Raw genomic sequence first — 25,098 nt, forward strand, 5'->3', positions numbered from 1 at the left:
GCCCATGCTGAGGCGTTCCTCTGAGGTGTCAGCCATAGGACAGGCCTAGTATAAAAGGAAGTTTATCTGAGACCTGGGAAGGGGGTGTGGGGAAAGGAGTAGAGGCAGAGAAAGAAAGGGGACAGAAAAGGACAGAAAGAGAGAGGAGAAAGAAGGGAAGTGGCCAACAAGAATATGTGGAGAGGAAAAAGGGGGTGGGGAGGGGAGGAGAGAGGGAGGGAGGGAGGGAGGGAGGGAGAGAACACGGGGAGGGGGATGGGAACAGGGAAGGGGAGAGGGAAAGGGAGAGGGAGAGGAGGAGGAGGAGGAGGGAGGGAGGAGGCAGAGAAGCAGAAGCAGCAGCCCAAACAGTCCTTATGTGCCTGGCTCCTGGCTCACACCTGGCCCTTGCTAGGTAACTGTTAGAAGAAGCCTACAGGAAATGCTAACAAGTAGACTTGCCTGTCCAGGGACCAGATGACAAGTTCAAGGCCACCCCAGGCCTTGCTTACCCCAAAGTTGTGACTCTCTCAGCCTCCCTGTCCTATTTTTGTTCAAACTGACCTAGACCCTAAATTGGTGGAGGAAGTCCCCCTCAAACACTTTTAAAAGCCCTGGCCCTTTGGGTTCCGGGGCACCCCCTTTGCTGTGCAGACGGCCTTTTCTCTGTGTGTACCCTGCTGGGTGTATTTCTTCACCCCTAATAAAAGCCTCTCTCCAGTGCTTCTGTTTGCTGCTGGTTGCTGTGTTTGAGAATTTATTTCTCTGGCACTCAAGATTTTTTCCTTCCCTTTTAAGTCTTTAACTGCCAGAGAAAATGAGCTGGATCAAGACCCCCTAGACGGTATTAGGAACCTGTGTCAGAAATGATTCAAACCCAGAAGGCATGGCAAAGATGGCTGAGTAAGAGGGCCTCTGAGAATCCCTCGACCCTCAGCATGGGCAGCACGCCACACACGAGGAAGGTTGACACTGTCCAAGGATCTCTCCTAAAACCCCGAGTCCAAAGCCTCTACCTCCACACTCATGCAATCAATTAGAAATCGATGTATTTAATAAACAGCTGCATCTGCACTCAGTAAGCAGACACCTGTTCTTTGTTCACTCAGCAGGTACAATAGTGAGTTAAATGGCATTTGGATAGTTTGTGGTGTAAGACACACAGAGATTAAAGTAGAGGGGATTTGAGGGCTCTAAGCAAATGCTCTAAGTTTACTTAAGGGACTTGAGCATCTGCAGATATTGCTATTTCCAGGGGTCGCTGGAATATACTCCACAGATACCCAGGGATGATAGTATAGTAAAGCGGGGGGTATGGGTTAAACTAGATACCTCATACCATGTGGCTTCTAAGACTAAGAGAAAACTTTTATAGTTTTAAAGTGGGTATCCTAGTGGGGCTGGGAGATAGCTCAGTTAGTCAAGTCATGACAACATAAAAAACAACCCATGAGTGGTGGCTCTCATGCAACTTAGTGCTAGGAGTCAGGGGAGGGAGCCATGTAGGCTCTGGGGCTTGCTGGTAAGCCAGGCTAGCTTAGCTTTAGACCAAGTGAAAGACCATCTCAAAAACAAGGTGGACGGCATCTGGAGAACTCCCATAGCCAAACTCTGGTCTCAAGCACATATGTGCAACACCCTCTTCCCAATAAAATGGGCATCCTAAAGAGTGGTGGGTAGAAGGCAGATATGTACACACACAAATACATACACACATACATGATATTTTTTTTCCAAATCATGGTATTTAGGAGGCAAGGGAATCTCACTGTCACAGGAAAGGCCAGGGACAGGCTTGAATAATGACAAGAATCAACATTTATTGAGCACCCGAGCACGTCCAGCAATCCTCCTGACCACCCTGGGAGGTAGGTGCTGTCAGTTCAAATGTGAGGAAACAGGATCCACTCAGTTGCAAGGGGGCAGGAGCCAAGCTGGAATGGCGCCAGCCAGAGGGAGCACCTTCCGATTGGGATAGGGAGCAGCTACCCTATGCAGAACGGCAGGAAAGGGGTGGCTTCAGACAGCCTGAGCACTAAGACGCCCTTCTGCTCTCCCGGGCACCCAGAAGGGCAGTTGCCCAGAGCAGCTGCTGCCATCTCTGACCACACAGTTCTGGGGGGCGGGCACAGAATCATGGCATCCCCGTCCTTCAGAGAAGGCTTGCTCCGCAGCCCGTGTGGAGGAGTCCACAGTGGAGTATGAGAGAAGGTACTGGAAGAAGCCTGCAAGCAGGACAGCCTAGGGCAGGGTTACCCGGGAGGCCTCCCCCAGGCGCCGAGCCAGCTGGCTGGCCTGCTGCACCAGCAGGTCCGTGGGGATGACGGACAGATGCAGCGTGAGCAGCTCATAGCACCTGACGGGCTCCGAGGGGTGGCTCTTGCTGTAGTAGCGCAGAAGTTTCCTGCAGGAGACAGGGCAGGACTCAGGCAGGGCCAGGGGTCTTGCTGGCCACAGAAGTCTCCAAATGACCACCCCACAGTTCTCACAGAATGGCCCAGGGTGTGACACTACCTAATGTCCCTAAGCTCAAGCTCAACACCAGGACACAGTCCCTCTCTTGGGGCTATTTTTGGACAGTGTTCTAGCTGACAGAGGGTGTGTGTGTGTGTGTGTGTGTGTGGGGGGGGTGTCCATCCTACTGAAGTCTTCCCATGCAGCCAAGACCGTGCTGCAGCAGGAGAACAGGGTGTGTTTCGGATGCTTCTTCTCTTCATGTGGGATTCCCACCAGGTTTCTATCCTATCAAGGTAGCTGCTGCTCTCTCTTGGAAAGACTATTGCCCATGGGAGCTTGAGGCCTTTCCACCAACCCCTGGGGCACATGTGGCTCCAGGGCCAGTCAGTGTCACCTGTAGTAGTCACCTCCCAGCACACCAATGGGGACAGAGTCATCCGAGAGGACAGGTACCTCAATCATCTGCAGTTTGTATCCCTGTGGGAGGGGGAAGATGGTCTTAGAATGAGAGGGAGGGAGCAGTGTGTAGGGGTGGGGCTGGGCTTGAAGGGGTGTGTGGGAGCCCTTGCAGGGTCCGGCTTTTTGCCTTACTTCCTTGCCTGGGAAGGAGAGAGCGAGCCACCAACCCCTTACACATTGGAATGGGGCCCAGTGATCAGTTCTGACCATACTGTGCAGCTTTTGTTACCAACAGGCGAGGCTGCAGTAGTGAGGCGCTCACAAAGGCCCAGGAGGAGTGTGTGTGTGTGTGTGTGTGTGTGTGTGTGTGTGTGCGTCTTGAGAAACAAAGGATTCTCAAAAGACCCAAAGTCTCTGCTTTGGAAGAAATGGGAATTGTCAGGGCAGGGTAAGGTAGGGGAGAAGAGGACCAGCTGGGCACATGTACAGTGCCAGGCACGATGACAGTGTCCACAGATCCTCCCACCAGAGGCTCAGGTGGCACCGTGAAGCCTGTCCCATAGGGAGATGACTCAGCAGTGTTCAGGGACCCTTGTGTGGCTTGAGTGTCACAGTCAGTGGTCAAAACTTGGCTTCCCATGGCTGGGCTGCACTCCACTGCCTCACGGGGCCACTCTAGTCACCAAAATACTTGTCCTTGGAAGCTCTAGTACTCTGGGGCACTTAGGAACAGTAGGAACTTAAGGCTCAGGACATCGAATCTTGGTTCCTAGTGACATCATCTGGGTTTTGTGGACCCAGCCATGATGTGTATTTCCAAGACAGCGGTGTGTTCCCATCTGTAAAATGGGTCGGCAGAACCCATCCCAACCATCCCCCGGTTGTGAGGCACAGATGAAGAAACTACACCACACTAGAGCAAGGTTGAGTTGTTACACACACCCTCAGCAAGCGGAGAGAACAGAGCAAGAGCCAGGAAGCGTACAGGAACGGGAGGACAAGAGCCCCTGAGGAGGGAGGAGTAATTTTTAGATAATTAGTGTGAGTGAGTGGGAAGTGTTGAGGTGAGGAAGAGAAAGGGGGCGGGAAGGGAGAGACAGTAGGTTCCAATGGCCTTGTGGTACTGTGGTGGGGTGAGGTCTATGGTACTGCCCAGGGAGGGACCTGAGCCCTGCTGGAGGCAAGCCTCAAACAGGCTGGTTAACTGCCTTGCACCTGGGTCCTCCCAGAGAGTGGAGGTCATGGTGTAGCTTTCTTTTGTTTACAAGTGACAGTACTGACAGTCCTGCGGCTAGGAGACAGTAGCCAGGTACAATGGCTTTTCCTCTGAACAGGGAGTGCTTCCCGTTGGCTCACATCTACCTGGGCAGTCTTACACCCCAGTCACGTGCTTACCTGCAGCTCCACCAGGGACAAGAGGAGATGAGACAGACAGATTGAACAGCCCAGAAGAAAGGTATCCAAGGGTTTAGAGCAGTGGACAGCTCTCAGGACCGTCCTGCCCAGAGACCGGGCACACCCACCATGTCATTCTCGAACCACAGGAAGTAGGAGCAGCGGAAGTCCCCTTCCTGGAACAGCAGTGTGGTGCAGCCCTTCTGCAGGTACCTGCGCGCCAGTCGGACCAGAGCCCAGACCTGGGGACGGGGGAGATGGCTTAGTGTCACTCTCAGGGCCGCCACCTCCGCAAGGAAAAACACAGCACAGAGCTGTGGAGGTCCTGGGGGTCCAGGACTTCTCAGAGGCAGGATGCTGTCTGGGTCAGCGTTGTAGGAACGGACTGTTACAGCATGGAGGTTGAGAAGGCTCCCCCCCCAGTTGCCATGGGGATAAAATACAAGTGGAAGTGCTTCATGTACCTTTACTACACACAACCCAATGGATTAGCAAACTGCTCGTTGAGACCAAAACAGCCAAGAAGACTGTGAGTAAATCCAGCTGCCCAGGCCTGCAGGGCTGGGAGGAATTGGTGCGGGCTCTGTGCTGGAGGCCTTGGGAAGTACCTAAATGCACAGTGAGCCCCGAGCTCTGACATCACCTGCTTAGGGGTCAGGCCCAAACGTAGGCTCACTTTATAGTGGCTGGAAACAGAGGCTCTGAAGGACATTCGTGCCCTGGGAATGTTCTGCCAAAAGCGAGTGTTGGCACCTGGGCTGCCTAAGAGCAGCCTGAGGGAAGGTCTGCTCTACTAGGCTTGCCTACTGTGTGCCAGGGCTGGGAAATAGCCCACTCTTGTCAGGAGCCTCAGTGAAGGGATGCAGTCTTTACTTTGTACTTGACACAATATACTATCTAATTAAATCTGCAACAGACACTGGGATCAGTTCCCAGCTCCAGGAATGTACCCTGACCACAGAAATAGATGACTTCAATAACAGCCCTCCGATCTGACCAAGGACTCAGCGGGGAACGGCTTGTGTGAATTCTGCTCCGCCTGCATCATAGGGTTGCTACAGGCGAGGCATGGAAAGAGTTAACAGCAGGAAGAGAGGCACCTGACACAACATGAGAATCTGTCACACAGCCCTGTGCATGCAGAGTGGGCAGCACTGGGATGAAGACAATGAAGAGCAATGGGCTAGAGCCCATTACCCAGAGCAGGATGCAGGGGCAATGTGGTAGGTGAGGAAGCTGGCCACGCTGTGTGAGGCATGCTTGGCTCAGCTCTGCCCCAGTTCAGTGAGTTCATCTGTGTTTAGTGACCTGTACCCTTTACACCGGTGCTATCTCTGCAATGGATATTTGAACTAAAACAGAACTGAAATATAACCAAGCCACGTCAAGGCCACACAGCCAACCAGAACTGAGCAGGCTTTCCGGCTCTGGCCTCTCACCACCTAGCTTATCTATCGTGATACATTTTATATAGATGAAATAAAAATACAACGTTTTAGAAATGGCGGAGTCTTTCCTTCAAAAACTACCAGTCTGTCAAGAAGCGTCATTAAATTAGAAGAACAGAGAAAGATGCTCCCTGAGTGGAAACCACCCCTATCCGCTCGGCTGGGGTGTGGGAGTAGCTCAGAGAGAGGGCAGAGTGCTGTCTCAGTACACGAGTCCTTGGGCTCCACACCTAGCAGGGCAAAAATTAAATCAAATACTGATGCTCAGATGGCTTGGCCCCCGGGACTCTTTCCAGTTCAGCCAACTCAGCAGATCCTTGCTGCGCATCCACTTACGCTGGGCTCTGGCCTGGCGCCAGCACTCTGGGGACGCCAGGCACACTGAGGTACACCAGGAGGGGCTGCCCGTGTGCACCGAGCCCCACTGGTCTAGAGGACAAGCCACTGTGCCTGAGGAACTCATGGCGGGTTAACCAGGCACACAGGCAATGCCAGGGTCACACCGGAAGTGATTAGTGCCTCAGAGACCAGAAGAGCCTCTTTCTCCTGGGTCACAGTGGGGGCTGGGCCTCAGTGTATCCTACCCTGAGAAGCAGCAAAGAACACCGGGGGCCAGAGGGACAGTTACCTTGGCTTTGACGAAGGCAGCCAGGGGCCCCTTGCCCAACTCGGAAGACATCTTTTCGTTGGGGCTGAGAGAGGGGGCCACCATCTGCCCGGTTGTACGGTCCACATAGATGAAGTGGACCAGGCCTGGGAAATCCTCCAGGTAGGTGCAGGCCTGAGTTAAGGGGCTTAAAAGCCAGAGACAGTGGAGTGGGGATGACGGGGGTGCCTCTGGCCTGGTCATGGGGTTTTGGCTGTACAGAGGTGAGACTTGGAAGACCAGGCTGCTTGTTGACACAAGTTTCTGCCTCCACTAAGCCCTAGGGACCTCATCTTCCCTCAGCTCCTCACTCCCACTCAGTGTCCTCGCTATCTCACATTTCATGTAGGTGGTTCTGCACTCTATGGGAAGGAAGCCATGGTCACAGCCGGTCATTTCAGGAGTGACTTTAAACACACGCCTCGAGGCTGGTGGTGTGAACCGAGCCACTCAGCTGATGAATGGGCTGGCTGACTGCCCGCCCTCTTCTTCACACCTGAGAGGTTGAAAGCGTCATATATGAGAGGGGAACCCCATGGAAGGGCAGTGGCTTATGGGTCTTGTGGCTTCCTGCTCATCTGCCTGCTCAGGACCAAAGTCCCACGAGACTGAGTCCAGAAGCATGGGAGATTTTTAAAGCAGAAAGGCTGAGTTAACCTCCCCAGAAAATCAGCAACAGAACTAGTTTCTACAATGTACAGATTGTGTCTCTTGGATGCAGAGACATCTGTGGCAGGCCTTCTCGGTGCCCTTCCTTGTCACTACTCTGTGACCATCCACAGAGGATATACAGGGAGCTCTCACAGCAAGCATCCTGACACCCCTGGAAAAGGATTGCCACTTGATGGGTGGAAATCACGGACGTAAAGGTCCTAGATGACTTCTAAGGTAACTCTGGAGCAGCAGGGATTCTGAAATGCAGCCGTGGGCTATTCCTATAGATGGCTCAGTGGGACACCAAGGTGGGACACACATGTCTAGCCTCTGGCTAAGCCAGGCAGAGGATATGACACCATGGTGACATTTCTCCGGCTCTTCACCAACAGAAAGTCCTTCCAGTCCAGAAGCCGCTCCCTGGGGAGGGAGGAAAACTGGGAGCTAGGTAGCTGTACAAAAGCCCCGCCCACCTCCCACGCCCTCAAGCATGGCACCCTTACTTCATGAGTTTCTGGGCTCGGTCCTGCAGGTGCTGGGGCAGGTGTGGTCCTCCTCTGCTGGGTGCAGTGACCAGGAAGCTAAGCCGGTAGATGACACATAGCTGTCGCTTCAGCTTTCCACAGACCTGGAGCAGCCTGGGCAGTGATACGGAGAAGACACACAGAGCTCATGGCCACCTCCCCCACCAAACAGGGAGGCGGCTGCCCGGCTTTCCCTGCTGTTCTCTGACACACAGCATCTCCTTAAACCATATCACTCTGCTAATAAGTGGTGGCTTCCTATTTTTAGTATATGTGCTGCCGAAGCGAGCACAAGTGGTGGCTTCCTTAAGTGGCACTTGCTTGGTGCTGCATCTGGGTACAGCCCAGGCCTATGTGCCTGGTGCTAGGTCCATGTCCCCTTCAACCTCCTGTGGTTCCGGCCCCAGCTCCCTGGGACTCCCTCTCTGCCACTGTTAAATCCTCAAGCTTCTCCCCCAGAGCCTGAGGAGACCCTGTAGCAACTCTCCCCGAACAACTCCCCCTTGCCCCAAGTACAGCTACTCACTCCCAGGACGATCCTGGCTCACTTCTAGAGAAGGCTTTGCTCTTAAACTCCAGCCAGGTGTTCTGTAAAGAAGAAGGTAACCGGTCTGTTCTGGGCCAGGCTCTGCAGGGAGGTCCAGGGGAGACTCCGTCCTACATCCTGATGCTCAGGCACACCTGCTCCGTCACTTAGCAGGACATGATGTAAAGAGCAATTTCTGTGGGCCAGGTGAAGGTCATGTGGCCTCGGTGGGCACAGACATGGACTATAATGGCATCAGAGGGGCCAGGTGAGTCCCTCAAGGGGGCACAAGCTGGGGTCTGAAGAAGTGGCTGCTGTAGGTGGCCTGCCGGTGGGTTGGGGTAGCTTCAGGGGGGTCTTGGATGACTCTTCCCTAAGCAAGAAGCCAACATTCTAACAGGTGTGCCACCACGATGTCCAGGGCATTCTAGGACACTGTGCTGTCGCTGACAAGGCAGGGTTCCGGTTACTTGCTCTGCCTCCCCTAATCCTTCTGCCCCTTTCAGACTAACACACATTCTAGCTCCAATGAATACCAGCTCCTCAAACAGACTCAGGCAAAGCCAGCTACAGCAGGGGCCCCAAGCTGTATCAGCGAACCCTTCTGCTCGAGAACCCCCTCCCCGAGGTGGACTGTGATTGGTGCCTGTGATGGCCTCATCACTGACTTCCCATACTGCTCAGTGCTTGGCCTCAGTCTCCACACGGCTCTACTCTCCAGGAGCCTGGCAGGCAGAGTGCCCTGTGACGCACAAGTTCTGGCTTATGGGCGGGCTACTCTTGGCTACGTCATGGCTATCCATCTAAGCAAGTCTGTTTCCTGTCTAAAGCACTGGAATTATAATTTGAGTTTGCCAACTTCCTAGAAAAAGATTCTAAAAAACCATCAAGTTTTGGTTTTTTAGAATCTTATTTGGTTTTTATCCTTTCATGAGGACGACTAGGGCCACAGACCGAGGGATACACGGACGAGAATCAGAGCGAGCCCCTCATCTACCGGGGATGACCTGATAGCTGGGCCCATGGTCAGCTCCACCTCTCCTCCAAAGCTGGTACACGCAGCCTCAGTGACGTACCTGAATCTCCTGCCCAACTCGATTCTTGATAAACTTGTCCATCTTCTGGCGCAGGTCTGCAACAAAGGGCTGGGATCGCAGGGCACTTCCGGCCTCCTGACCTTCCTTCAACTTTTTCTCCAGTAGGGAGAAGCCATCCAGCAGTTGGTACAGGATCAGGGCCAGTGGGGTGCTGGGGCTCTGCCGGGAAGAGTGGGTGCCAAGTGAAATGGGGCAGCCAGAGAGAGGCTACGCAGGCCTGGGAGCTGCTAAGGTGGGCTGGTGGCTCGGTACCTTGGTCAGCAGCACCATGTTGATGCCTGGCCACAGGGGCAGGCAGTACATGGTGTGGGGCACTAAGGGACAGTAGTTTTCTTTGATGTTGGCATCCAGGAAGATCCTTCTGGGGCTGGGAAGATCTGGGGAGTGAGGCGCCAGCCCCTCGGGGGTGTCCTCAGCCATCTGCAGGGGAGGAAGTTCTGTCAGTCTGGTGGGAAGTGGAGGAAGGAAGGTCCAGGCTCATCCACAACTTGAAGCCATGCACCTTGGCTTCTATTCCCTGCCCGACTTATAGCTCCCATAAAGCCCAGCCCCAAGGTCTCTGTGCTGTGGAAGCTGCCCTTGCTAGGGTAGTGCTTTAGACAGGAAACAGGCTTGCTTAGATTGCCATGATGTAGCCAAGAGTGGCTCCCATTCTCTGTGGTCTGACTCTCAGCTTCTGCTGGGCTGTTCTGTCCAAACAGGACGGGATACCTCAATGGGCACCGGGAGGGGGTACAGGAACTGGGTGGGTGGTCAAGGAACATCTGAAGAGATACAGAGGCAGGCCGGGGAAAGCTCTGCCTTGAGGAAAGAGCTTTAATGTGCTTAACATTCCAGTCACCCTCAGAACATCCCAATGGCTCTACCCAGTTACACTGGGGAAAAAGAGGCACAAGATGACTATATGAACGGTCTACAGCCTGGGGTGGGGCTAAGGGGCTCTGCATGTATAAGAAATCTTAAGTCATTAGAGATACCACAGGAATGTCTCTGTAAGGAGGTCCCTCTAGTTATACACAACAATAACAAGTGGAGAGCCATGTGCTCATTGTTCTGGGAGTTCCTGAGTAAGTATGACATGTACATGGGTGGACTCTAGAAACCCCCTCACATAATGCTGAAGTAACACTGAAGGGCTCTATGCAGACAGGCGAACGCTTCAGTAGAAAGGACAATGAAGCCCAGTGGGCTCTAACTATGAAAAAGAAAAATGCATAAGCTATGCACACTATGTTCATGCAAAGTGTGTGTGAGTGTGCGTGTGTGTATGTATGAGTATGCATGTGTGAGCGTGCATCTGTGTATATGAATGTGTGTGTACAAAATAAATGGCCAGAAGCAAGCACTAGAACATATTCCATCTTCAAGGGTGGGTCTTCGAGACAGTCCCTTCCACATCTGACTTTTGTTACTTCTCCTATCTAAATTTAAGAAATATATTTAAACTTTAATTTTTGAATATTAAAACTTAAGTTGGCTCTTCATTTCCAAGAACTTGGGGAGGGGGTCACCTTCGCTGCTCTCCCTAGCCCCGCTTCCAGAGCCGAGGAGGCTGTGGTGTGGGGGGCAGCTGCGGTTGCTGGAGCTACCCAGAAGGGAACTCTGGCCCTCAGCATGGCCAGAGGAGTCCACACAGGAGACTCACCTGAAGAGCATCGCTGGGCGGGGTGCCACCATCCAGCCAGACGAGGCTACCTGCCACAAGTGAGAACAGAGCTGTGGAAAGAGCCCGCGGCCCATCCCCCACTCCTGCAGCCCAGGGGCTCCAGGTTACTGAAAGCTCCAGCCATTGGCCCCGAGCTCTGGATGTCCAGGGTTAAAGCAGCAGGAACAGAAGCTGCCTTCCGGGTACTGAACCCTCACCAGGCATCTGGTCGTAGGGTGGGACACATTCCTCAGACCCTCCCTTGTCCCCCAGTCCCTCCTTGTCTCTGCCCTCTATTCCTTCAGGTTTTCCTGCATAGGGAGTCAGCGTTCCCCGTCCAGTTCTTCAGATTTCGAGCTTGCTAAGCACCCACTGTGTGCAGGGAGTTGAGTTTGATCTCCCTCCTATCCGGCTCACCAGCCTACTGAAGCCACTAAGTATTTGAAATATTACATGTTTGTAATATTATCCTTTCTTGCACTTCACTGTAAATAGCCCTCATTTGTAAGCTGCCTCCCCGACTCTGGGTGGCTAGGTTCGGATGCTTCAGAGCTACCCATAGAGCTCTGGCACGTGCGGACTCTCCGTTTACAAACGACTTGCACTGCAGTCATCCATTTGTACATCAGGTGTTTGCAACCTAGGAACTCCCTTGCTCCATTTGTAAGCGGGGAGTTCCCTCCATGCCAGAACATGCACAGCTCTGAGGAGTACAAACCCAGCCGCCCAGAGAGAGGAGGGTGGAGACGGACAGGGAAGGAACTGTAAGGCAGTGTGTAACGGAGGCTGAGGCCATGCAAAGCTGCAGTTATGCCTTGGGGCATGAGGTATTTAGAAAAGCCAAAGAAGGCTATGAGCTCCACCCCCAGGAAAAATGTTTGACCATACAAATCAGTCTGTAATTTCTGAGTCTCCCAGGTACCCCAAAGCCCAGCCCAGCCCTAACTAAGGTTCCTAAGAACACCTAGCTCAGTGTGTTCAACTTGAGCCATATGTGAAAGTCCTTTGGGGTCCTCTGTAGGGAAGCTATCCTGCAGCCCCACCAAAGCGCAACTTAATTCTGTCACCATCTCGGAATGAGCTCAGCTTTGGTGGTTTGTGAAGCTCCTCAGGGGTGGCCAGCTGCAGGTGGGGCTCAGCGCACACCGCAGGTCCCCGTGGCCCCAGGTCCTCAGATTGGCTAGGCTGTGCTGAGTGCAGCCAGGGCTCAGAGCCACTGGTCTAGGGAAGCCTCACAGAAACTCTTTTAAAAATAGTTCCTAATGTGTCCCTTCTGCAAGCCAGTCTCTTGTCAGGTGGGTGAGCCACAGGCTCCCTCCTTTTGTCCTAAGATTTTGGTTCTTTCCTGTTGCTGATGACAGGCTGGCAGTTGGTTTATCTCCTCCTCTAAGCGATGCTGTGCATTCAAACGGCAATTTGAACATTAATAGCGTTAATAGTGAGTTTTTACTACTCACCCACAGATCTTGGAAAAACAGGTAAGGTTTTAAAAAAAAACCTCTGTAACTGAGTATTTATACTCTAAAATGGGCTTGAAGTCAAGTGAACTATTGCTTAATTTTAGTTGCTAACTTAACTATTAATTATAAAGATCACAGAAGCAGAGAGAGAACTCATATATGCAGTTATCTAAAAGCACAGAGTTTTGGGTGATACCATTTGCGCAGTGCTTTTTTTTTTTTTAAGATTTATGTATTTTTACCTTATGTGCATTAGTGTTTTGCCTGCATGAGGCTGTGAAGGTGTAAGATTACCAGGAACTGGAGTTACAGACAGCTGTGAGCTGCCATGTGGGTGCTGGGAATTGAACCTGGGTCCTCTGGAAGAACAGCCAGTGCTCCTAACTGCTGAGCCATCTCTCCAGCCACCTTAGCACTGTTTGAATTCAAACTGGGGCTGTTGGGGAAGGCTGCCACAGAGCTGATTTATAGCAGTCTAAGTGACGCACTCAGTCTCTCACAAGGAACAGAACACAATGACCCCCAAGACACCCTCTCTAGGCTGCAGACTGGCTTCTGCCCCGTGACGCCACCCACCCACCCACTCCACAGGCGTCACCTGAACTCTGATCGCCTGGGGAAGGAGCAGGAGTGAAGTACTCTTCAGGGAGGGAGATGCTGTCTGTGTCCTGCAAAAGAAGATATCACATTAGATGCCAGGCAGCCTCTCCCAACAGGTTCAGCCAAGCCCTCCTGGGGAAAGTTGGAAAGGCCTGGCCTGGCCTGAGGTAAGATGGAGACGCCCCCCAAAGGACCCAGCACGTACTGTCTCCCTGGAACTCCTGGTGGGGACTGAGGTGCTCTGGCTCCTTGCCTGCTGCACTGGGATGTTTTGGCTGCTCTTGGGTCTCCTCTGGGGGAAAGGTAGTGGGAAAGCCAGGGAGATGCAGTCAGTGAGGCTGACCTGGCCGCTCCCACAGCCCCATCTCCCAGTTCTTCACAGATGCCCCCTCTCTGCCCTGGCCTGGGGACATGGCCCTCCCGCTGTCCAGGGCCCTCCAATCCTAGAAAGTCTGACATGCTGTATTTGAACCTGTGTAGCCTGGCATCACTGATGACACGCGATAGTGTGGCAAGGCTGACAGCATGCTGGGCACGGCAAGGCTCTCTATGAGCCGCATGAGTGACAACACCCTGTCCCCAGAGTCCCTACCACCTGGACAAGGAACTCCAGGCCACCTGAGATGGCAAGTGAGTGTGAGCTCAGCTCACACGGCTAAGTGGAAAAGCCAAGTTTCAAAACAGCGCCAACTCTCTGGATCTGTACAACCCTCCAGACCACCTGTTCCAGAGTCCTTCTATCTTAGAGCAGCAAGACAAATGTCCCCCTGTTCTCCTTGTGCTCCGGGACCTGAGGGCTGTTGCTATCCTCCTCCTCCTCCTCCTCCTCTGTGGTTCCTGGGGAGGGCTGGAGGTCCTGCACCAGAAGGATGAGCGCCAGGAGGTCTGCGGGGCGCAGGGTGCTCGCACCATGGCTGCAGACAAAGGGCAGGGGGGCTGTGAGCAACTAAAACCTTGCTGGAGATATACAGGGTCTGAAGAAGATTAGCCTACCGATTTTTAAAAATAAAAAATTATATATAAAACAAAAGTTATCATTAGGAAGGCTCCAGCGGCCAGCGATAGACTCCAAGTGTTGGTTAGAACCATTTCCTGAGAAGGGTGGAGACTGGAACCTGGGGCGCTTCACTGCCCATAAGAGTCTGGAAGGGTTTTGGTTCAGGTCAGGCCCTCAGGTTTACCTGGAGTAGAAAGCCAACAGCTTGCAGTGCACCAGCAGGAAGGCGTGCAGGACCTCTTCACCGCCCCGCTCGGGGCTGGCGTTGATGGCTTGAACCACGTGTCGCTCTAGCGTCTCGATGCTCTGTTCGCAGAGCTGGGGGTGAATGAGCCGCTCCACTGCCTATCGAGGGATGAGTGAGGGAAAGGTCACTGGCGGGTCATGCTGGCTGGAGGGTGCTTTCCCACCGCCCATAGGGAACGAACACTAGGAGCCTGGTGTGGGGAAGCGGGGAGAGGAAGATGGACGAGGGTCCTGTGAGGGTTCAGTCTCCAACAGTGCGCAGGAAATATGGAAAAATCAACTGTAGTATGTGCCAAGCAGGAACACACAATACTGAACTAGAGTAGAGTGTTCAAAGAAATGCCCCTGAGGAGATGACCTTTAAACCGATATCTGAGGGATCAGAAAGCCTGCCAGACAGAGCAGAGGAGAAGCAAAAGGCCATGCACACAACGGCATGACATCTGCAGACAGTCTGCAGAACTGCTGTGCAACTCAAGTGGACGGCAAGTGCGATGAACACTTAAGCCGTTTCTCAGGGCTGGCGAGATGACTCCGTAGGTAAATGTGCCCACTGCCATGCCTTTATCAGGCCTCTGGGAGCCACAGATGGGAGGGGAGAACTGACTTCTACAAGCTGACCCAAGGTAGACAATGACAGAGCCTCTAGGCCCTGGTGGGTTTGGGGAGGGGTTGGGATTTCATCTTAACTACATCAGCCTTTCCTGGTACCCGAGTCAGAGCTGGCCACTCCATCTTTTGTACCACCGTGGATTTTGATGGAGAAGTGAACAGACACCAGGCCACTCTGCTGTGTGTTTAGAATGTAGGCATGTCTGATTTCCTCTCAAGATTGGGGGTGTCTTTAGGCATCATGGTCTGGCCCATCTTCTAGCACATAGTAGGTACATTTCTTGGCAGTATGAATGAGCGGGATGTGAGAACAAATGCTTTCCGATCCAATCCCAGCTCACGAGAGCCTTTCCTCTGCATCTCACTGGCTGTCCAACCCACCCCAAGCTGTTCCACCAATCACCTTTCATCTCTACACTACCTGCGAGAGAGTTCTTTTTTCAATCTGCCTGGCCATTTTGGGGCCTTTCACTATTTCTATTTGTGGTGTTCTTTTTCACATCTTTAAGAGTTTCATTTTGTATTTTTTTAATCCAGAAATTCCAACTTCTTGGTATCCAAACCTGTTGATAACTGATTGTCTGATATCCTGGCTCACTATGATAGCTTCCTTCCTTGTATATCTGACTATCTTTAACTATGAGCAATACACACACACACACACAGACACACACACAGATACACAGACAGACATACACACAGAGACAAACACACACAGACATGTAAAGGGACACACACAAAGAGACAGACACACACGCACACATACACACACACACAAAGAGGCAGACAGACACACACACACACTGACAGACATACACACAGAGACAAACACACACAGACATGTAAAGGGACACACACAAAGAGACAGACACACACGCACACATACACACACACACAAAGAGGCAGACAGACACACACACACACTGACAGACATACACACAGAGACAGGCAAATGGACACACACACACACATACACACACACCCTCTACTTTAGTAGTTTTCAGAGAGTGCTTAGGCCACACGGTATCACTGGGCCCTTCTTAGAGCTGAAACTCCACAGCTCTGTCTTGCCTCTGCTGAGCGAGAATCTGTGGGTGAGGACTCCCCTGCATTCAGTGAGCCCACCTGCTCATCTGACAAATGCCGAGAGTGAGACCCACAGAAACACCCTGTGTTTGTCCTCAGGGGAGCAGAGAGGACCGAGGTCACCTGCCTCGCCTGCTGCCTCTGCTCATTGCTTTCCACTCTAGTTTAAGCTCACTGTAGTTTTTTCCTGGGAGGAGTGAGGTTGAAGGCCATTTTCAGAGGGTTCTGTAACTTACAGTGAGCCCCAAATATTGCCCTGAAACTCTCGCCCGGAATTCAGTTGCTCACCATGGAACAGAATACCAGAGTACATAGCCTGCTGCCCAGGCAGAAAAAAATAACAGGACAATGGGATAATTTCAGGGTCTGGCTGTCTTCTTGCCCATTATGGTAAAAACATACAGCTGGACACCTCCAGGATCTAAGACCCCCGAGTCGGACACCCCTGAGTCCTGATGACCCTGGGCCCAAGTCACCTCCACAGCAAAGCTCTGCTCCCGGTCCCGCAGGTAGCTGTAGGTCCCCAGCAGTCTCTGAAAGTGCTTCCACACCCGGGCACGCTCTTCCAGGTCGGGTGGACGAAGCCTGGGGGGAGAGCCAGGGAGGGCAAGAGTCAGTGGGAAAGTTGGTCTTCTCCGGCCCTGATCCAAGGATCCTGTCCCAGGTCAGCATCAGACACCTAAGTGGTCAAGCCGGCCATGTGCACAGAAGCCAGGCGTGCACAGAGCCAGCTGTGTGTACTGGTGTGAGTCAGCAGCGTGGGCAGGGAACCAGGGCTCAGGCCCTGGAGGAAATGATTTCATTCCTTGGACTCCTTCTTATATGGATATATAAGACCACTATGGGGCTGGGGTATAGCTCAGTGGTAGAGTATTTGCCTAACATGGGTGAGTTTGAGCCCAACATTGAAAACAACAACAACAACAAAAAGTAGAGACAGAAATAAAGACAAGTCAGAAAGGGGCAAGAATGCACCTCCATTTCCTAGACTTCTTACAGCCCCACAGGGCTGTCTCAGAACCAGGGTTCAACTCAGGGTTATTAGCCAGCGCTGCCACCATGGCTGTGTTCAGGCACCCACGGCTATGCTATAGCCTGCATTATTGACATCACAGCCACAGGGCTGAAGTGACCCAAGAAAGCAATGCTTGGCGAATCCAGCAAGTGCCTCAAAACTCAAAAGACAGCGAGCGTCTCAAACCCTGAGGCTTTTCCTTTCATGCGGTTGAATCAGGCAGTTCTACTCTGAATCTTATTTCCGTGAGTCCTAACTTCAAACCACCCTCCTCCACGGCCCTCCTCGCTCCATGTACGCTGTGATGCATGACGCCATCATTCTCGGCCACCGAGGTTCTTAGTGTAGGCCCAGGATGACACAAGGTGGAGGGGACTGTGTATTTTCTGTATGGAGACTAAACATCTTCTTTGAGAAGTCAGGAGAGATGAGCAGAATCCCCGTGTAATGTCGGAACGCTGAAGTAGGGAAGCCCAAGGCTGGGACAGCCGGTGGTTGCTGCTGCTAAACAGCTGGGTGCACTAGGGAGGGTGCCTAAATTCTCTGCAGTGTCCCCATCTGCAGACTGAAATCAGAGCCGATGGCACTCCTGAGCTCTAGAGACCTGACTCACAGGGGACACGATTGGGGGACGTGGGGGAATGACTCACTCCTTCCGGATGAGCTGGCCGTCCACAGTCACCAGCCCGAAGTGCACCTCGAATAGATACTTGAGCACACACAGTTTCCTCCGCAGGTCCCCCTCGCTCTCACTGTGGTCTCCGTTGATGGCGATGAATAGGCATTCTCCAAACTGTAGGTGGTCACGGTGTCAGCTGGTCCCCTGGGTCCCCTGGTCTCCCTTTGCCTTCCAGGTCTCAGAGAGTAAGGACTGAGAGAGTCCCAGGGGACTCTGATACACTGCAGTTTCTGCCTTCCAAAGATCTCTACAGTCCAAGGCAAGAAAGAGGCATCTGGCTCCCAAGGACTGGACAGATGTGGACTGTGGTCCACTGCGGGCCGCGGGGTCTTACACTCACCAGATGCAGGACATACAGGTGGTTGTTGTTTTCTGTTGAGAAGCAGGTGTACGTGTCTGAGAGCTTCTCCAGCATCGTCATGGAGGAGATGATGACTGGGGCCAGGAGGGTGCTGAGCTGATCCTCCAGCACAGGGAGCTGCAGACAGGGAGAGCAGAGCATAGCCCACTCCGCACAGATGCCCGGTGTGCTGACACTGATATGATGTCTACCAACAAGGTGGACACAGTCATAGCTTGGGCATGTTGGAAAGTATGTCAGATACTGGGACAAAGGAACAAACAAGACCCAGGCCTTACAGGAAGAGAGCCAGCAGCGTCAGACCCGCCCAAGGGGCCACTGCCATCCTGATGGGGCAGGTAGGAGGCAAGTTACCCCAGACCTTGTGTGGTGCCTAGGAGGGTGGGCTCAGACCAGTGATTGCAGCTCAGGGTCCGGATCCATCATCCCCACTGCTCCCCCTCCCTTCCCCAACACTCTTCTCCATCATCCCCACTGCTCCTCCTCCCTTCCCCAACAGAAGGGAGCAGCAGATACAAGAGCCTGTGAACGGTTGGAGGAAGCTGAATGCTGGAGTGAGGAGAAGGGGGAAACCGCTGCTCTTGCCGATTCTTAAATGTGGCTGGGGGAGTAGGCTCCTCATGAGGAAGAATGTTGAAATGCATAAAGAACGAAGGAGCCCCTCACCTTGAAAACAGAACCAAGAGGCTGCCCAGTGGTGATGAGCAGCAGAGGCCCGGGCAGCTGCCTTGCCAACCTTCCCACTGCTCAGAAGCTAGGCCTGGATCCCACCCCGAGGTCTGCTAGAGAGCCAGCCTCTTTGTTGGCACCCTGGGACTACCCACCGCAGCCACTCAGCCCACTCAGTGCTGTCACTGGTGGAGCTCAGTGTAATCGCATGGTGTCTATTCTACCTACAGTTGACTGTTCATGGTGGCTCCCTGACCTTCACTCCCTAAGAGTGGGGACCACATTGCTACACTTGCTGCTGCACCCCCAGAAGCCAGCAAACTTCAGGCTCTTAGTATTGTTAAACAACTATCCCCTAGCATAGGTAGGAACAAATGTTGGTGATTTATTAAAATTCTATTATTTCCTTTAAAATATTCTATTGTTTTCTTTAACTGTCATATATTATATTGAAAGTCATTTTAAAAACTCTATACTGAGTGAAGTGACTTACCCTACAGTGAAATAAAAGCAGTAACTTTTTCAATTGAGAATCTTTTGTGACTAATTTTTTTCATATAAAGAAATATTCTTATATATCAATTGGTAAAACGATACAGTGCTGAAATGTTTTTGAATGGCTTTCAACTCATTTTTATTTTTAGAAATAATTATATCAAATAATTGGGCAAAATGATGAAATTCAAGCACAAATAAACATTCCCAGTGACAGCTAGCTAGGATATATGTTTGTGTGTGCCTGCACACATATATGTATATAAATACACATACATAGCTATCTATGTATACAGAAATCATTCAATGCAAATACATTTATTCAAATGTTTGGATATAATGGTACCCTTAGGAACTACACCTTTGTGTTCATTTAACAAAATGCAAAAATGATTTGATATAATGAAATGAAAAAAAAAATCGAGAAATGAAACATAAATGTGATCTAACCCCATCATGTAAAAGGTAAAGCCCCAAAGCCGGTTTGTTCAAGAGCTAATAGCACTAGGTGGTGACACTATGAGGTTCTTAAAACCTACTGTGTGTTCTCAGGTTCCCCACAAGAGCTCCTGTTACTCAGCGGAAACTAAGTGTGACATGCACACATCAGAACTCGGGGACTTCGCTCCTTATGCTAGCTATTTAGGAACTGAAAACACAGGATTTTATTCCTGTACCAGGTTTTTTTTTTTTTTTTTTTCTGGTTTTTTAAGACAGGGTTTCTCTGTGTAGCCCTGGCTGTCCTGGAACTCACTCTGTAGACCAGGCTGGCCTTGAACTCAGAAATCTACCTGTCTCTGCCTCCCAAGTGCTGGGATTAAAGGCATGCACCAGCACTGCCTGGCCCTGTACCAGGTTTTAATTAGACAAAAGAACTGAAATACTTCTTATAGGTTCTTAAAGATTAGATGTGCTGACTTTTAAAGATGAAAGAGCTAAAGAGACGGGCCTGGTTTTTACTTTAGAGAAAATCACCTGAATATCCACAACCTCCTGAGTCAGTCTTGTTTCCTCTTAACAATGGACAAGGGCATCACCATACTGATGTTGATGCTCATGGTGATGTGGACGGGGGCGGGGAGGCAGTGAGTCTAGCCAGGCACCTGCCTTATTCTTGGCTCTGGGGGAGCAGCTAGATTTGTGTGTACCAGGAAATGCAAGAATGTTTTGATCACTGCAATTCTAATAAAAGAGTTTAACCCGGGAATGGAGAGATGGCTCAGTGGTTAAGAGCACTGACTGCTTTTCCAGAGGTGCTGAGTTCAAATCCCAGCAACCACATTGTAGCTCACAACCATCTGTAATGGGATCTGATGCCCTCTTCTGGTGTGTCTGAAGACAGCTATTGTGTACCCATATGCATAAAATAAATAAGTAAATCTTTAAACAAAAAGTTTAACCCAAAATTAACCCTGGAAAAATGCAAAATAAATGATTCCTGTGAAATGCACAATGGGAGTTATCTAAGAGAAGACGGCAGCTATTTCTGAGCGATACTAAATACACTGGATGTCCACATACAGGATAGCTTCCGGCTATATGCTACACTACATTCAAGGCAAAGGCTCATTAGGTTCAATATGAAATCTAAACCTAAATCTGGCATGGAGGTGTGTGCCTATAATTCCAGTACTTGGGAGGTAGAGGCAGGAGGATTGCAAGTTAGAGGCTGGCCTGAGCTACCTAGTAAAATCTTGTTTGAATAGCAATAGGGGCTAACTAAAGATGCTTGCTGCCAAGCCTCATGATCTCGGTGTGATCCCATGACAGCAGAAGGAAAACCAAGGTGTCCTCTGACCACCACACATGGGCTGTGGCATGTGCACACGTGTGTGCATGCACGCACATAAACAAAAACTCAACAATAATGAAGATAACAAAACTCCCCAACCAAACCAAACCCCAAGCTAAACCAACTCCAGGAGAAGATATGGGGGAAACTCCTTGCAATTTTAGGTTAGACAGAGATTTCTTAGCTATGTCACCAAAAGCACAATTTGTAATTGCCAAATTGGAAAACTGCGCTATCAGAACTACACACGCGTGCTCTCTGCAGGCATTCTCAAGAGCATGCGCAGACAAGCCACAATCTGGGAGGAAATATTTGCAACGGAGATCTAATAAAAGACATGTCTGAGCTATGTAAGAAACTCTAAAAATTCAATAAGGATCACTTGAGAAAACTGATCTAATATAGGAAAAGGATACAGCAAAGTAGCACAGGAGAGGCCGCCAAGAGTCATTACTCACTGAAGGATGAAAAATACAACGCGAGATTTTAGCTGACATCTATTAAACTGGCTAAAATAAAAAAGGATGTATATTAAGTATCAATGAGGAACTGGAAAGCGGCTGGTGGGGCGTAAAATGGTGGATACCTCTTCTGTGGAGAGTTTGGGGGGCCTCTTAAGAAGTACAGGGACTGGAGAGATGGCTCAGTGGTTAAAAACATTTGCTGTTCTCCCAGAGGATCTGGGTTCTAGTCCTAGTAACCACACAACTCACAATTTCCGGTAACTTCAATTCTAGGTGATATAGTGCCCCCTTCTGGCCTCAGTGGGCATTGCATGCACATGGTATGAAGATACACTGTTAACACCTGAGGTTAACCTATAAGGCCACCCACCCCAGAGGACCAGGTAACTTCCTGGAATGCTGGGAGTTGTAGTTCTCTGAAAATAACTACACTCTAAGGGAAAATATGGTGGCTGTATGGGTTTCTCCTTATAAGCCCCTGCAACATGTGTCTCAGAGCCACTCAGCCGGGAACTCCAGGGGACAGTCCTGACCAAAGCCCATCCCAGTCAGTATTTAATTAAAGCTTGCTTCAAATTCGGCTCAAAATGGTGGGACTGGTTTTTCTCTTGCAAATCTCAGGATTAACAAACCATGAAAGAAAAACATCCATATGCATAAAACAAAACAAAACAACAACAAACACCCACAGAGTCCAAACCCACACAAAAATGTATGTTCACAGCCAACGTGTCTATGATAACCAAAACCTAAAAACAAGTCAAACGTCCACCAAGAAGGAAATGAAGGAGCAGATTACAGTCTATAGATATGAGAGAACTGGTTGACTGATAGGCGCTAATTAGGACAGATGAAGACATGGCAAAGAGTCACGTTGAGGTAAAAAGAGCCAGCCCAAGCCAACCACAACACGAAATGTACCCACACTGCTGTGTATGATTGTTCTAGATAGGTCTACATAACAGACGCACCGGACAGCAATGGCTCACTGACTCTTAGGGAGAAAAGAAGTGAAAGAGGTGTTAAAGCCTTTGGGGTGGCAGACAGTTCACTGACTGTGATGGAATCACAGATATAGACATATCAGACTATATAATTTAAATGTGAACAGATAACAGTTGGTCTAGTTATACTTAATAGAGTTGTTAAAAATTAATCATTATGGGTACGCCAAGCGTACCCAAGAGAACCTGACATCAAGTCTCCCTGTTGTGAGGCTAAAATTTACCCCCCTTCCCCAGTTACTGGCCCAGACAGTGAGTTAGGAAATCACAGTACTCAAGACATCAAAAGGCTGCCCCTGCTGGTCAGGCACAGGCCCTGCGGACTCCTCCCGCCTGCCTGGAGAAAGCACTGGGACCTCATGGCCTCGGGTGGCTCTGTGGCTCCTCTACCAACCCCACCTCCACCAGGACAGCCTGCTCTGTATTTACCTCCTCTTCCTCATCCTCTGACTGCCGGAGCTTCAGCCGGAGGCTCTCCGCAAACTCCTCATCTGTCCAGTAGAAGAGGACCTCTGCGCCCTCGGTGGCCACCAACACGCACTTCATCTTCCAGGGGAAAGCGGCGGCAAAGGTCACATCTGTGAGTTCAGCCTGGGTAAGGAGATGGGCTTCAACACACTGGACACTCACGGAACCCTTGGCTGCATGCCCGCCATCACCCAGCCCTTCTGGGGTTCCTGTCTTTGGTTCCCCCAATGAAGTAGTGACATGGGGGGTGGGGGCAGGGCTGGAGAGGGGGATGGGGAAGAAGTGTACAAAGACTTCCTTGCATATGTGGCTGTTCAGTTCACTCCTCTCATTCTGCTCTTCAAGTGGGTGCTGCCCACCTCTCCACCCTCCATCCTCCAGGAGAGGAGCATGGTTTACCTTGGCAAAGCACACAGCAGGGCTTCCGAGGAGCTAGACTCTGACCAGGTCAGCAGACAACAGCACAGCATCCTTGGGCCTGCAAATGCTTAAGGCAGAAAAGGCATGAAGGCATTCAGAGGGTCTGGTTTCCACTGCCACCTGTTCCTGAGAGTGGACAACCTCGACAAGGGCTGAGAAGTCACAGGTTCCCCCATTTTAAGGACCACAAGCTAGAAGGTGTCCTTCATGTGGAGCAAGCGTTGATGACACACTAGCTCCGACCTCCTCTGCAACTGGACAGTTTATATTTGGGTCACTCAGTCACACACAGGTGGGGTCAGCAATCCCATCCTGAGCAGCCCCAGGGAGCGGTGCAACCCATCCCAAGCTGGCAGGAAGTAGTTAGTCCCAGTGAAAAGCTGTTATTCGGGTTTGGTTCTGGTTTGGGCTTTCCTAGGTCCCATTCAACTCAGAGATTCAAACTCCTCCTGGGAGGCCAGGGAACAGAGCACTGTTGCACCTTCCTACCGGGTTACGGGGTTCCTACCAGCCAGGTCGCAACCTCAGCCCAGTATTGGAATCCTCCCATTTTGATAACAGGCAAGAAGAATCTAAGGCGGAGGAGGAAGGTTCGATCCTGGGGGTTTTGAAAGCAATGAAACTCTGAGCCTGGCTGCACCACCCTCGGGCTTGCCTTGATGGTAACTTCCGGTAAGTACCCGCATACTTTTCGGTGGGTATCGGGTTTTACGGTTGCGGCGATTATTATCAAAGGCTGCTAACCTCATTTTCTGATCTTTGTTCTCTTTATATTTTGCTCTATAAAGAGGAAACTTTGAAGAGAAGGGCGATTCTGAGAAAAATGCCCTGCACCCACTTTTACCACCCGGGTCACAGTTCTCTCACTGTCCCTAGCAATCTGGCCCCGTGGCGTCTGTCCCGCCTAACACAGCTCAGTTGGGGGGTGGGTGCGAGGGTTGGGGACTAGAGCCTGTGATGCTCCAGCAGGAGCAGCTGGCCTAGGAGGGAGTCTCTCCCCGCGCCGCTTAGCTCCGCGTCACTGCGTGGCTCCGCCCAACAGCTGCTTAGCACTCTTTCAACGACACCCAGAAATTCTGACGTACCCTCCCCCTCTCCTCCCGGGGACGAAGGCCTGGCTTGTGACGCCGGCTCCAAAAGGGCATGAGACTGATGCCGGTTTCCCCGGGTGCCCCGGCCTCTCCAAACTGGGAGAGCTGGCCGGAGGTGCCCACCGAGGGGCGACCCAGGGCTGCGCTCGGTCACCCACGATGCCCACGTACCCGATCCGCGGCTCGCACCGCCCAGCGTGTAGCCAGCCTGCGGCGCGCTTCCGGGTAGGACACGTGACTCAGCCACATGACCCGGGCCTGTTTTGTGGGTTCGAGCCCCGCCCCGTCAGGCATTGCTCTCCCTTCAGGCTACTGTGCTTGCTGGTCACCCGTCGCTAGGGAGCGGTGCCACGTTCACCCTGGCATAAGTAGGTATCTCGCTGCCTTTAGAGGCACCTGCTGAGTGCCGGTGACATTTCTTCTAGAGGGAGGCTCTTTTGCTTGATTTAGCTAAAGGGATTCCCCACAGATTTACAGAAGGGGCAACTGAGGCCCCCGAGGAAACCACCTTGCTGAAGAAGGAACAAATGGAACCAGAACCCAGGTTTCCTTGCACCTTCACAGGGCCCTTCCCAGGCGTTCGTTTTTTTGCCGAACCTAGTTGTAGGTGAAAGGTACCCTTTTGTGGGTGCTTTCCCTTACTTACCTCCAGGGGACGGAACCCACGTGTCTTAGTCAGGGTTTCTATTCCTGCACAAACATCATGACCAAGAAGCAGTTTAGGGAGGAAAGGGTTTATTCGGCTTACCCTTCCACGCTGCTGTTCATCACCAAAGAAAGTCAGGACTGGAACTCAAGCAGGTCAGGAAGCAGGAGCTGATGCAGAGGCCATGGAGGGATGTTCTTTACTGGCTTGCTTCCCCTGGCTT

At 51.5% G+C, this 25,098-nt stretch overlaps 1 protein-coding gene across 2 annotated transcripts; it reads right to left on the bottom strand.

Annotated features, from left to right (window-relative positions):
- Positions 1 to 1,779: 1,779 nt before the first annotated feature.
- Hps1 (HPS1 biogenesis of lysosomal organelles complex 3 subunit 1) lies at positions 1,780 to 24,465 on the bottom strand. Of its 2 annotated transcripts, none has more exons than XM_021152073.2 (20): positions 24,401 to 24,465; positions 23,118 to 23,205; positions 22,680 to 22,841; positions 17,806 to 17,943; positions 17,437 to 17,579; positions 16,248 to 16,356; positions 14,012 to 14,172; positions 13,621 to 13,744; positions 13,036 to 13,122; positions 12,829 to 12,898; positions 10,771 to 10,820; positions 9,378 to 9,545; positions 9,105 to 9,284; positions 8,029 to 8,090; positions 7,482 to 7,616; positions 7,333 to 7,398; positions 6,307 to 6,451; positions 4,359 to 4,472; positions 2,831 to 2,913; positions 1,780 to 2,383 (listed from the first exon to the last, which is right to left on the bottom strand). In XM_021152073.2, the coding sequence occupies exons 3-20, from the start codon at positions 22,794 to 22,796 to the stop codon at positions 2,221 to 2,223; spliced, it is 2,115 nt and encodes a 704-aa protein (XP_021007732.1). In that variant the 5' UTR covers positions 22,797 to 22,841; positions 23,118 to 23,205; positions 24,401 to 24,465; the 3' UTR covers positions 1,780 to 2,220. The 2 variants fall into 2 exon arrangements, with proteins under 2 accessions (XP_021007732.1, XP_029328659.1); XM_029472799.1 differs by lacking the exon at positions 24,401 to 24,465 and adding an exon at positions 23,647 to 24,389.
- Between the last annotated feature and the right edge of the window lie 633 nt (positions 24,466 to 25,098).

The sequence above is a fragment of the Mus caroli genome, chromosome 19 (assembly GCF_900094665.2).
Source record: "Mus caroli chromosome 19, CAROLI_EIJ_v1.1, whole genome shotgun sequence".
NCBI classification, from domain to species: domain Eukaryota; kingdom Metazoa; phylum Chordata; class Mammalia; order Rodentia; family Muridae; genus Mus; species Mus caroli.